The sequence below is a fragment of the Rhinichthys klamathensis genome, unplaced genomic scaffold, assembly GCF_029890125.1.
Source record: "Rhinichthys klamathensis goyatoka isolate OS25496 unplaced genomic scaffold, OSU_Roscu_1.1 h1tg000281l_1, whole genome shotgun sequence".
In the NCBI taxonomy this organism is placed as follows: Eukaryota; Metazoa; Chordata; class Actinopteri; order Cypriniformes; family Leuciscidae; genus Rhinichthys; species Rhinichthys klamathensis.
The window spans coordinates 4,157,297-4,170,285 of record NW_026606800.1 but is presented as its reverse complement, the minus strand read 5'-3'; the positions used below and the strand labels follow the sequence as shown (position 1 = coordinate 4,170,285).

At 34.3% G+C, this 12,989-nt stretch overlaps 3 protein-coding genes across 3 annotated transcripts in view; all 3 read right to left on the bottom strand.

Moving 5' to 3' along the window:
- Positions 1 to 540: 540 nt before the first annotated feature.
- smpdl3a (sphingomyelin phosphodiesterase acid like 3A) lies at positions 541 to 6,851 on the bottom strand. Its single transcript, XM_056269345.1, has 8 exons — positions 6,698 to 6,851; positions 4,589 to 4,802; positions 4,271 to 4,415; positions 3,383 to 3,479; positions 2,395 to 2,558; positions 2,026 to 2,206; positions 1,732 to 1,856; positions 541 to 990 (listed from the first exon to the last, which is right to left on the bottom strand). The coding sequence occupies exons 1-8, from the start codon at positions 6,795 to 6,797 to the stop codon at positions 676 to 678; spliced, it is 1,341 nt and encodes a 446-aa protein (XP_056125320.1). The 5' UTR covers positions 6,798 to 6,851; the 3' UTR covers positions 541 to 675.
- An 860-nt stretch (positions 6,852 to 7,711) lies between these two features.
- Positions 7,712 to 9,349, bottom strand: fabp7b (fatty acid binding protein 7, brain, b). Its single transcript, XM_056269347.1, has 4 exons — positions 9,185 to 9,349; positions 8,599 to 8,771; positions 8,367 to 8,468; positions 7,712 to 7,964 (listed from the first exon to the last, which is right to left on the bottom strand). Exons 1-4 carry the CDS (start codon positions 9,255 to 9,257, stop codon positions 7,914 to 7,916), a joined length of 399 nt encoding a protein of 132 aa, XP_056125322.1. The 5' UTR covers positions 9,258 to 9,349; the 3' UTR covers positions 7,712 to 7,913.
- Positions 9,350 to 9,831: 482 nt separating this feature from the next.
- The window catches only part of pkib (protein kinase (cAMP-dependent, catalytic) inhibitor beta), a 45,050-nt gene continuing 41,892 nt past the window's right edge, over positions 9,832 to 12,989 (bottom strand). Inside the window, exon 3 of the mRNA XM_056269348.1 lies at positions 9,832 to 10,886. Within this exon, the coding sequence (XP_056125323.1) occupies positions 10,801 to 10,886 (86 nt within the window). The 3' untranslated portion in view covers positions 9,832 to 10,800. The remainder of the gene's footprint in view (positions 10,887 to 12,989) is intronic.

Sequence of the window (12,989 nt, the reverse complement as noted above, 5' to 3'; positions counted from 1 at the left end):
AAAACAATAAAAAGCTTGCAAAAAGTGTCATATTTTATTTATTTATTTTTTGTGCAAGGAAGACTGTGGCTACATTCAGCTACATAGAAGAGTGGTCCAATCAAATAAAAAGATTTTTCCCTTTAATTTCTAGCAGAAATTAATTTCTCAATTATTTTAAAAGAAAGATTTTTTTTTTAAGTGCATTAAAATCAGTTTATTAACAAGTAAATCTTAAAAACCATGTAATGTTTCACCCCAAAATGAATAAGAATAACGACATTATTTTCTGCTTAAAATTAATTACATATTTATATATTTTTTTACTATTACAGCAAAGACACCATTACGAATAGTGGCATTTACCAATAATAATAATAATAAAATCATGGACACATTATGATACTGAGAATGTCTAGGGGGAAATGTGGTTAAATGGTCATGAATATAATGGAAAAAAAATCTTAATAGTCTTAAATTAGGCTTCATTTTCTTTACATACGTAAATTTGGAGTTCTTCCACTCCCTCCCCTCTTCTCTTTTTGGTTTTGGGGTGAAGTGAGACATGTTTTCCTGAGGTTCCCTCTTTTATTATTATTATTATTTAAATAAAAATGTTCCCTGATTTCTATTAATAAAAAAAATTTAAACCCCCTTTTTTTTTTTGAGTATCCACTCCAGAACTGTAACTTCAGCTCAATCTTTTGGTCTCCTGGCCCTCGCCATACACTGCAAGTAGGTCTCTCGATCCAAAAAGTGCACAGCACACACCTGAACCATTTTGCAAATACTCTCACATGTGATGTTTAAGTTGTAGCTCACCATAAAATGGTTAAAATACTTCTCAAAGGCTTTGCTCTGTGGCTGCTCGAATCTAAGAGCAAGTTCATGCAAGTTGTGGGGCTGAATGTCTTCGATATCAAAAGCCTCAGTCATAATGTATTCCAGCTTCCACTCTGACCTTTTTTCCAGGTTTGCTTCAGTGAGATTTAAATAGAACTGCCAAATATCCTGTAGAAGAAAAAAAAGAGAGTGATTATTACAAGAGATACAATAGAAGAGCCATGCTTTGAGCTGACACATTGATTAAAACACAGCATGTAATTAGAACTGACACTACCATTAATCATTCAGAAACAGGACTTGCTCAAGGAAGAGACACATTAGTGGTGCAGGAATGACCTCACACAAAAAATATTTTCACATGTATTAGAATTAAGCCAACTATTCAGCTCTAAACAACTCAGAATATCATAATTATAAGACATTTTAACACAGTGCCTTGCCTAATATATGGAAGCTTTTTTTGCCATGGAATAAAAAAAAAAAGAAAAAGGTAATAGCGTCTTTTTATCTCAAAAATCTGACCTTTTTTTCTTGCAATTGCGAGTTTATATCTCACAATTCTGAGAAAAAAGTCAGAATTGCTAGTTATAAACTTGGAATTAAGAGAATATCTAAATTGCGATATCTAAACTCGCAATTGCAAGAAACATTTCAGAAAAAAATTTCTTGCGAGTTATCATTTTGTAGTTATAGTTCTTGGTGTGAACGGGCCTTTAAACTCTGAATTGCAAAAAAAAGAAGAAAAAGTTTTGTGAGATAAAAAGCTGCAATTACATTTTTAATCGTTTTATTCCATGATGGAAGCAAGCTTCCATACTAATAATTATAAGAATGTTCTAATAATTCTAAAGGCATGCTAAAAGTAAATAAATCAGTGCTTGAACTTGCTAGTAGGTGGAGACTTACCAGTAAACCATAATTCTCAGGGTGGTACAGATACGCACGGAGGCCAGGATTGTTCGAGAATGGCTCCAATAGACTTTTGATAGGTGTAACAGCAGGTGTGACAAATATAGAGTTCACAGGTTTCCCTTGAACAGATGAATTGATGGTACATAAATCAGAATGGTAAATACTGTATATATACACACACACATATACATGATGTGTATTTTATTTTATCTAAGTCAACAGTTTGGAACTAAAAAAACATCTTTTGAATCTCTTATTTAAAATATGAATGTACTGCGGTGTTGTTACCTTTGTGATCCAGCAGAACCATTATGCTGTCTCGATGAGTGTGACCGTAGAATTGACCCTCAACGACGTCACTGTAGTTGCGAAATATTTTGACCAGTTGTTCATTGTAGCTTTCTCGGATGGCTGTTGTATTTATAGCAAAGGGTAGGTAACCGATGGGGACGTGAGCAATTACATAGACCTCAGAGGAACAGATGACAGTGAAATTCAACTCAGCAGTCACTCACACACTGCTGATGTCACTTACATGGACATACCACTTTGCAACTCTTAATTTACAGCCTTATAACAAAATGGCGTCTTATGATCAGTGCAGCGGGCTCTTTCTAAAATTAAACTGTCTTGTAAAAGCAGACAGAATATATTCACCTTCTCCATGTTTTGTCTTGAGAGCTCAAGCGTTTCCTGCAGCCACTGGAACTGCCCAGCAGGATCAGACATATTTACAGTCACTTCATTAGGACTGTAGTACAGGTTTGTGTTGAGACTCACCAGACGTAGGCCGGGTTTGATCACAAGAGAGTAAAAGCCACCTTCATGCAAACAAGTAACATATGAAGAGTATTAGCTCACTATATTTTCACAGAGCTAAAGGTCACTGTTAGGCACCATGCATCACAGTAACATAGAGAAATGTGTGTGTATGTGTAATATATATATATATATATATATATATATATATATATATATATACATATATACACATACACACACACACACATATATATATTTAGGGATGCACCGATATGAACATTTTGGCCGATACCGATAATTCTTTATATTTGAAAGCCGATAACCGATATATTGAGCGATAAATCTAAATCCAAATTTTTAGATAATTTCTGAGAGCCTGATTACAAAAACAAAAGTCTCACCATTAAAAGCCATGACCCAAACACACAACTATAATGTTCTCATTATAATTGTATGCAGCCTATATGACAGACCTGTGCTGCACATGTTGCACTGAACTGTATTTTCCTTTTTTGAAGTGATTCCAATCATATTTCAAGCAATTCAAAACCATGATGGTGAACAGTGCGCATCTGAAGTGTCTCAGCTCAAGGAAATAATCCATTATTTATCAGCTTTAATATATCGGCTACATTTTCTTATTGGGCCGATAACACCACAAATGATCATATATCGGGTGATACCGATATGGTGGCCGATATATAGTGCATCCCTATATATATTAGTGACAAAAACAGTGGCTAGATTAAAAGAGATTTTACATCATACTGTCGTTTGCATCCAAGTATTTTAGCAAGGCTAAAACTTTGCATTGACCAATCAGCATCCAAAATAATATAGTAATTTAAATGTTCTCATTCATGACTTCCTTATCTGCAGTTACCTTTTTGCAAAGTTGCTACAGCTGCTGGGTTCAACCACGGAGACCAGATTTTGGCTACAGCGTCGTAAATTGCATTTCCAGATGTTGGCAACTGATCCTAAAATGATTTAAAGCAAGATTAGACACACACACACACACAAAAAAAACCCAGCATAAAATATTTTAATATTCAAAATAGCATACTACACTGCACTTTTAGAGTAAAACATCTCTCCTCTCTCTCTCCTTAAAAGGTTCTGTCAGGTGACTCATAAATAGATACATTTGAATGTGAATTGCACAGCTCATAAACTTACTTAATCATTAATTAAAAAAACTGTTAAACATGAAAGTATTATGCAATCATTTAAGACATTTCTCCTTTTTGAAAAAATTGAGTCAAGTACCGTAGGGTTCTATATAGAACACGATTAAACCTTTTCTTCCTAAGAGTATAGTCTTAATATTTCAGCAGTATGCAGCAATCATACTGTGCCAAATTGAGCCATATACGACAGAGTACGCCGTTTCAAATACTGGTCCCACAATGCAATGCACTCACCATTTCTATTTTCATAAAGGAAGCAGAGGTAATATCAGTAACGAATATGACATATTTTACGTAAAATGTAATTAAAAATGCTTAACTGGATGCAATTGTTGAATAGTTTTATTGTCGCATAATTGTTTAAATGCATTTATATATTTTTTAAATAGACAACTTAAAAACATAATACAATAATAAAATATAAACAAATATATAAATACATTTTCAGTGTATGCTTTGCAGCAAGCAGTATGGAAATATTCCATTCAAACAACATAAAAATGTCTGCCCTTTATTTGACCCCAGAACTGTCATCTTGGCTATAACTCCAGGAGCTCTAGTTGCCCTTGGATTTGAAATACCTGTGGCCAGTAGTCGTGGTTTCCCAGGGCAGGGTAAACTGGTAGCTCTGGGAAGAACTGACGTATGGTGTGAGTCATATTGGCAATAACATTGATCACTATATCAGTGGAAAGCTCTTCTTTTGGGACGTGTGGAGGGCTGTCTCTGCAGTGAGGGGCACAACATTTAAATAAAAGTTAATAAAAAATATTGAAGACAAAAACCATGATGTGATCATTAGCTCCCAAATTCAATAATCTCCCTCTTTCAAGTAGAAAAAATTATACCAACTGATTACACAGAACAGCTGCGAGACAAAAAATGCGTTTGCTTTATACCCTGTCCATATAATGAAGTCGGGCTGCAGGTCCACTTGTTTCATGTAACTGAACGCTGAGAGAATGAGCTGGTATGGAGAATCACACAGGAAATCTCCAAACACTCCTGGATCCAATGCAGGAACTCCCTTGGAGGAAAAACAAACTTTGGTGTGGTCTTCTGTGACATGGTAGGTTGGATCCAAGTGCAGGTCTGAGATATGCCAGAATTTAGCTGGAATTTAAAATGGGCAGTTAAAAGCCATTTGACAAATATGCAAAATACTCCCCTTAAAGGGATACTCCACTTTTTTTGGAAATAGGCTCATTTTACAACTCCCCCAGAGTTAAACTGTTCAGTTTTACCGTTTTTGAATCCATTCAGCCGATCTCCGGTTCTGGCGGTACCACTTTTAGCATACATCATTGAAGTGGACAAGACCATTAGCATTTCTAAAAAAAAAAATGACCAAAGAGTTTTGATATTTTTCCTATTTAAAACTTGACTCTTCTGTAGTTACATCGTGCACTAAGACCGACGGAAAATGTAAAGTTGCGATTTTCTAGGCTGATATGGCTAGGAACTGTACTCTCATTCCTGCGTAATAATCAAGAAACTTTACTGCCGTACCATGAGTGCAGCAGGCGTAATGATATGACGCAGCGCCTGAAAATAGTTCCGTTGTGTTGACGGAAGGTGGCCTATTTTCAGGCGCTGCGTCATATCATTACGCCTGCTGCACTCATGGTCATTTGGTCATTTGCACACATGGTCAATGACAAAACTCTTTGGTCATTTTTTTTTTTAGAAATGCTAATGGTCTTGTCCACTTCAATGATGTATGCTAAGCTATGCTAAAAGTGGTACCGCCAGAACCGGAGATCGGCTGAATGGATTCAAAAACGGAAAAACTGAACAGTTTAACTCTTGGGGAGTTGTAAAATGAGCCTATTTCCAAAAAAAGTGGAGTATCCCTTTAAATACTGATGTGTTAAATATTTTGTCCCATTCAGAAGCTATTTCACAGCAAATCAGGCCAATGCTACTTTAAAAGAGCACAATCAACTTGAAATCAATTCTTAATTCATTCTTATATCGACTTCCTCATTCAAATATTTCAAAACTAATCTTGCTAGTTTGTTTGTTTGTTTGTTTTGACCGAGTAGAAAGATACTATTGAACTCTTACCCATTCATTTTATTTGTACCATTTTTGTTTTGTTAAGAAAAATTACTGTTGTCCAGCATGATAATACATCATTTTTGTTTAGGGACAACTTACTGGACCTCAACACATCCACAAAATATTGAAAATAATAACATTAATTTAAATAAAATAAAATGTACATAGTCAACTTCATAGTCAAATCATATGTAATACACCATTTTAATAATCTTTGCAACTGAAAATTCTTTGTGTGTGTAAATGTATGCATATATGTGTGTGTGTGTGTGTGTGTGTGTGTGTTTTAATAACATTTGAATTACATTTCAAACATGTCAGCAGCAATCTTGTTCACAATAATTGCTCATAAAATTGTGAAAAACCATTACGCATCATCAGCCTAATTCAATATCCAAGTTAAATATCAACCTTTCCATATTTCTCTTAACGCCAGAAAATTTCATTTCAGCACGGCTTCTTAATGTAATTTAAGTAATGTTTCTTTCAGATGCATTTCCTTGACTATCATAATTTATTTACTTTGAATGAACTAACCTGATTAAAAGGGTCATTTTAAAAAGTCTGTTTGATTTTACAGTATATAAATGACACTCAATTTATTATAAGATATTTCATTTATTTGCACTAATATCAGTTGATGCAAAATCATTGTCGTGTACATGCTTATATATTTAAATGTTACAATTTATCAATACACGACCCTTGATGTTAAGAGTATAAGTCCCAAACAGAACATGCAAACTAAATGCAAACATGGACAACAACAACAGCTAAATGTACAAGAATCTCTGACGAGTTAAGTCTGTAAAACCGCCAATAAAAGACCAGGCAATGCCTAAACATATGTAAAGTGTGTGAGCGATAGAGCAAACTAATGCATAAAGACAACATCAGGAGGAGACATGAAGCACCTTTAACAGCTGATCAGGCTCTGAAACACTTACATGCGCTCTGCAGGTGTTTGAAGAAATTATTAACCGGCGCAGCAGAAACCTGAAGGTAAAAAACATGACTAAACACGCATAATAGAACGAGTAAAGTCATTCCTGCGCGTCCCTGTTTATATTATTACACCCTCTTTGTGTAAACCATAGACTGTACAAAAAAGAGGTGCAAACTAAAACAGGAAACGCAATGGCTCTCACGTGACGCTTTGTTTTGCGCAACCTTTTGCAGTCACGCGCACTGATTGGTCATCACTCATCACTGATTGGACATCACCTTACCAGACTTTTCTCCCTGTACTACAAAAATGTAATTTTTGGTTGTTTTAGTGACTGTGGGAAGGACAATGGTGCTCTCTTTCTAGTAAACCTAATCTTATTTGTTGCCAAATTCCATATCCCTAAATGTAAATAAATACAGTAATAAAAAACACTTTTTTCGGTGCTAAAAACTGAAATGGAACAATATATTTCTACCATCTCTTCCATGCAAAACAAAAAAGCTGTTAAAACTGTAGTTAATTGTACTATGTTTAATGTGTTTATTTGAGTAATAATCTTGTGTTTTAGTGTCTGTATTTTTTTTTTTGTATTTATTTATTTATTATATATATATATATATATATATATATATATATATATATGGGGGGGTTTGAACTTCCGTTTATGCGGTACTTCATTACTTCAATTAGCTGGTGAAGTGTATTTGCTTATTGTAGGGATTTTAAAACGAGCGGTTCATTCATAAATCCGTAAGATCACCTTCATGTTGTGGAAATTCAAACCGGAAGACAGAACACAACGAGTGCAGCGCTGAAGGGGTCTATATATGTGCATAAACGTAAAAGGTAGCTTATAAAAACAGCTAATTGTTTTGTTCAACAGAAACTGTACATTGTAAAATTACAAAACAACCATAACCTGATATTAGTACTGAATTCACTTTTCGTCAACCCTCTTAATATATAGGCCTACGTAGGCCTACATTAAACTCATGAATGAACACACAAGTCATCATTTTTGACTGGTTATTTATTAAATGATTCACACTGACTGAAATGTATTTTTTTTAAATGATCAAAAATATTGGTAGTCCATTCTTTCACAGATAAGATTTGAAGGAACCAAGTGCAAGTTGTGCTTTCAGTAAAGCATCAAAGCACATCATATCTCTTGCTGCCCAGTGAAGAAGAAAAAATCCTGATATTCCCAAAACTTATGCTTTTTCATAGGTCCGCACAGCTACCACGTCCCCTAAGGTGAGTTTCTGAAACAAAATTTAAATCAGCAAACAATAAAGTGCAAGTTATAAATGTCAAATGTCATGTTTTGTATATTTTCATATATTTATAGTTTTGACTGTCTTATAAGTTGATTTGTTATTTTGTTTATAATGGTGCATGTTACATCCACCTGTTTGTACTACATTATGTTGTTGTCTTATGCTTGTTCTAACTTTGCACATTTGAGCTTGGAGAAACTTAATTTAGTTCTGCTGTATACTATTTGTTGTATGGTTGGAATGACAATAAAGCACTTTGAATTTGTACTGATATTTGTTCAAGTTCAAAGTGCTTTATTGCCATTCCAACCATGAATATGAATATAAACTAAAGTTGATTTTATTGACCAAATATAGGCTACTGAATACTGCTGTAAAGAGCCTTACCATCACCATCTTCCCGTCCTTGATCTCCCGGACAAAGGTGGTCTCTTTTCTATTCCACTTCTGCACATGAACAAGCCGGTCTCCATCCATTACCACCGTGGACTGGTAAAAATAACACATTACTGCTTATTCATCTCAGACAGAAAGCTTCAGACAGAAGCTCTGAAATGGGAATGAATTGTGCCCAGTTGTAAGAGTTCCCATTAAACCATGTTATGAAGCATAAACCTACTTTACAGTTTCGGTCGTCTGCGGTGGTCTCATCAAACTCCTCACCCAGTGTGAATGAGATCTCAGTGTTCTTAAAAGTACTCTGTGTTTTTTGGACCACTTTATCCCCCTCTTTCGAGATGATGAGGGTCGGTTTAGTCACATTTCCAACTTGTCTTACTGCAAACCCAACACCTTAGAAAGAATCACATTAATTGAAATCTGCTCACTAAACCCATAGGGTTTTTAATAGGATGTGTCTGAAATTAAAACCATAATGGTAAGGTTTCATGTGTTAACAAAAGTAAACTACACAGTCAACATGAACTTCTACATCATTTATTAATCTTAATGTTAATCTCAGCATTTACCACTACATTTTTAAGATCAAAAGTTGTATCTATTGACATTAATGCACTGAACTAACATGAACATTTTTATCAACTAACATTAACAAAGGTGCTGTTCAAATATATTGCTCATTGTTAGTTGTTGCATTAATGTTGACAAATGAGACCTTATTATAGTATTACCACTATAAATACAAAAGAAAAAGATCAGAAATAATAAACTATATTAATAATAATTATTATGATCATAAAACTTACCTATAGCTTTCATATACTCATCAAAGTTCTCACTGTTGACCAGTTTCCAAGTGCCACAGAAAGCCTCTACCATTTTCAAAACTAAGCTTTTCTTATCAATAAGCAAACACTAAACTTTATATTAACGCTCTGTAGAATATGTAGATGCATTTTCTCTTTGCAAAGGATCTTAAATAGTTTTTGTTCAACTACATGAAAATGATTAAACATGAGTGGGAGGAGTCAGTATTCCTATTGGCTGTTAGTCGAAAGTGAAACATTTGACTGTTGAGTTTGTAAAAGTTTTTACAAAGTAAATAAATGTAGATTATATGCAATAATTATATTTATGCTCTAAATTGTAAATACAGATTTAATTGTAAACAAATCTACAATGCTAGTTTGTAGAAAATAAAATAAAATGCTTTGTTTAACTCCATTAACAGCAACAAAACATGTAATATTGCACACATATATGAGATATTTTTGCTAGTTTATAAACCTCTTTTGTTTTAAAATTATTATATTGTTTTTTGCCCAAAAAATTGAATGGGAAATTATGGTGACATTTTTTTGTGCCCACACATTATAAAAGATACCTTTGGTGTCCTCTGCTGGTTACATAAATTACCACCTCAGGTCCACGGTTCAAAAAATGTAAACTACTAAAAACTAAGCACGGGATTTATTGTAATTTTTAAACATAGCAGAATGCCATTTTATATGTAGCTTACATCAGACAAAATAACACAAGATTTATGGGCAGGTAAAAAATAAAATAAAATAAAATAAAATGCAATCCTCTGACAGAAGCATGACGAAAAGACGAAAGAGAGGAAGAACAACACGTCTCCACAATCATTGCCATTGACAACAGTAAAGAAATATCTGAGACAAGCACTTAAGATGACGTCCAAATGACATGACCACAGATGTTTGCAGCGATACATCAGACAGCTAACAATCCAATTCCAGCTCACGCAGGGCAACACTGACAGCACACAAAGGTAGGCTTTTAAACAAAACTAGCAAATATAATGTACAATTCTCTATTTACAAGAAGAAAATATCATATTTCATGTTATTCAGCACTGTTTCTTGTCCTCTGGCTAGAATGTTAACAATGCATATCTTTACAATACAAAACACAGATGTGGTGTTGTACAAGGACAGACAAATATTGTAAGATAAAAAAACTTTACTTACATCACCAAATGGAATGTATTTACTTTTTTTGTGCAAAAAGAGACATTTTTGCCACTACATGTCAACATTCAGAGAAAATGCCATTATGGAAAGTCTTAAAACTAAACAAAATGTTCCTTTCAAATGGGAAAGCAGGTCACGTCTGTTTTTATAAGACACACGAAACAGACGATTATTAAGAAAATCATGACAGTCTTTGGGAAAAAGAAGTCAAAGTCATTGAGGTGAAAATGACCAATCGTATCCATTTGATAAACATGACTTCAGATGAGTTCCTCTATGGGAATGAGCTGTTTCCTGCTGACCCATGCATGCCTGAATGCCAATCACTGGTGGTCTTGATGTTGCATAGCACAGAGTGTAACAGTTGTTTGGTCAATGGGCCAAGAGTAGAGGCAGGTCACGTGCGAGTCTCTCAAGTTGGTGTCAAGTTATGAGCCCTCTGTCTTTGTCTCCCCTGTGGCTTCTTTAGGTGGGTCGGCCGAGGATGAGCTCTCTCCGCCCTGTTCACCATCATCTGTGCAAAGGCCAAAAATAATCTTTATTAAATGAGGTACATGAATTTGTTTTTAAGCAGACATGTTCATCCAAACTAATTCAAACACAAGGAGCAACATTAGCAGTGCCACATTAAGCGAATTCATGGATGGTGATTTATACTATCAAGCTACGAAAAGGTAAAAAAAAAAAACCCCACTAAAAATATTATTAAGTAGTTTATAGAATTGATAAATGTAGGGTGGGACTTGATTTTGTCCATCAGGAATTGGATGAATGGTTGTGGTTTGCTATTGATAGATACAAATAAAATAAAAACTTCCATGGGACCAATTTAATTTTTTTAGTAGAGTATATTTACCCATATACTTAGGATATTTATTTATTTATTAACCTTTTTAAATGTATATTTAATGATATGTTATAATATTTTTGGTCTCCCTACATAATTTATCTTCAGAATACATGTTTTTGTCTTCTTAAGTATAATTTTTGTTTTCGTCTTGTTTATGCTGCTGTAACGTCTAAATTTTCCCTTGTGGATAAACAAAGTTTTAATCTATCTATGTATTGCTATGATGTCATGTGAGTGACAGGTTGTCTCGTCCTCTTGCAGTAAATACATCATCAGAGAAGAGATGAGATGTCGACGCAAGAGGGAGGGGAAGTAAGTTTTATTAAAGATTACGAGGACACATGAATTAAAAAAAAATGATGTGCACGGATAAATCATTTATAATAAAAACTGCAATATTCCGTTAAAAAAAAAAAGAGTCAATTTTGATTTCATGGTGACTTTAAGTAGTTTTTCCACTGATAATCTTCCCTGTAGCTCTCAAATCTCATTTCTGGGTGTGTCAACTGATCACATGACATGCCAGAACCAATGGCATTTGGCATTAGTGTCACCAAACCTGTGATTGCACATCTAATAGCACCATTTTATTTTTATTCAACACAAGCGTCAATGAGATTTGAAAGCTTCGGTTGAGAAGAAAAAGGGAAATTTCAGTCTGTTCCTCACACAAAAGCATTCCATTTGGCTTTGGAAGACTTGGAATATAGTGCACATTCTGCACAAGTCGTATAAACCAGGGCTTTTCAAACATTTTGATGTCCCAGTCCCCTTGCTAAAGTCACCCCTTTAGACAATGAAAAGTAATAATATTATAAATGTTTTAATATTACCTGGAGAACATTGATTTTCAATTATTGACTCTATATCTCTGAAGAGAAACATAAAATGTTGGCTGTGGAATAAAATAATTCTTATGATTTCTGATCAGTCTTTAGAAAGAAGAGACAGTAATAATGTCAATTTCAGTATTTTTAAAACTATTTTATTGTTAATTATTATTATTTGTATGAACCCCTATAGCACACCCCTTTGGCTCCCTGTTTGAATATAAACTACTTTTATGATACTTCTCTGTGGATTTGTGTTTCTTTTTGGAGCTTGAAAGTATTAATAATCACCATCCGCTTTCATTTTAAATGAGAGGAAGACCTCAACCTTTGAACTCGGCTGAAAATGTCACAGATCTAATGTTCTTTGTACTAAAAGACAATTATACTCATCACCACTAGATGGCAGAAGAGGTAGTTTATTATTCAACAGGACCCGGTTACAACACATTGCTATCACGGCAAAAAAAGAAAGTCATTCAGATTGGGAACAGCATCAGGGGTCAGTAAATAATGACGGGATTTTCTTTTTCGGGTGAACTATCCCTCTAAGACGCCGACTTAGAAACAGTATTCTGTTTATTATTTAAAACAGGATAAATAATGTATGATTCATCACTCTCCTGCTGAAAATCTCCACGGTCATCACAAACAGCTCATGGAACATCATTGGTTTATGCCCTTGAGGCTTCTGGGTAACACAGAGCAGATCAAAAGTGTTTGACTGCAGGCAATTATTGAAGCAGGTTCAGTTATCTAATCCTGCGAGAAGGCATTTTGAAATCATTTGATCAGAAATGTTTGCTTTGAAGCAAGGTCATTGCCTAGTCTAGGGCATTAAATTGTTGATATCACTCTCTCTTTTTTTAGTTTTTTGAAAATCACAGGTTTTCACCAGCAACCACAGAAACAAAATAAGGACTTTCTGACAGCATCT

Excerpts from the sequence above, each read along its gene's own strand:
- smpdl3a (XM_056269345.1), bottom strand. The coding sequence starts at position 6,797 with ATGACTTTACTCGTTCTATTATGCGTGTTTAGTCATGTTTTTTACCTT. Across the intron at positions 3,480-4,270 it reads ACCACGACTACTGGCCACAG|GATCAGTTGCCAACATCTGG; the intron begins GTATTTCAAATC and ends AAATCATTTTAG. Across the intron at positions 991-1,731 it reads CTGAGAATTATGGTTTACTG|GATATTTGGCAGTTCTATTT; the intron begins GTAAGTCTCCAC and ends TTTCTTCTACAG.
- fabp7b (XM_056269347.1), bottom strand. The coding sequence starts at position 9,257 with ATGGTAGAGGCTTTCTGTGGCACTTGGAAACTGGTCAACAGTGAGAAC. Across the intron at positions 8,772-9,184 it reads TGAGTATATGAAAGCTATAG|GTGTTGGGTTTGCAGTAAGA; the intron begins GTAAGTTTTATG and ends ATTCTTTCTAAG. Across the intron at positions 7,965-8,366 it reads AGGACGGGAAGATGGTGATG|AAACTCACCTTAGGGGACGT; the intron begins GTAAGGCTCTTT and ends ATTTTGTTTCAG.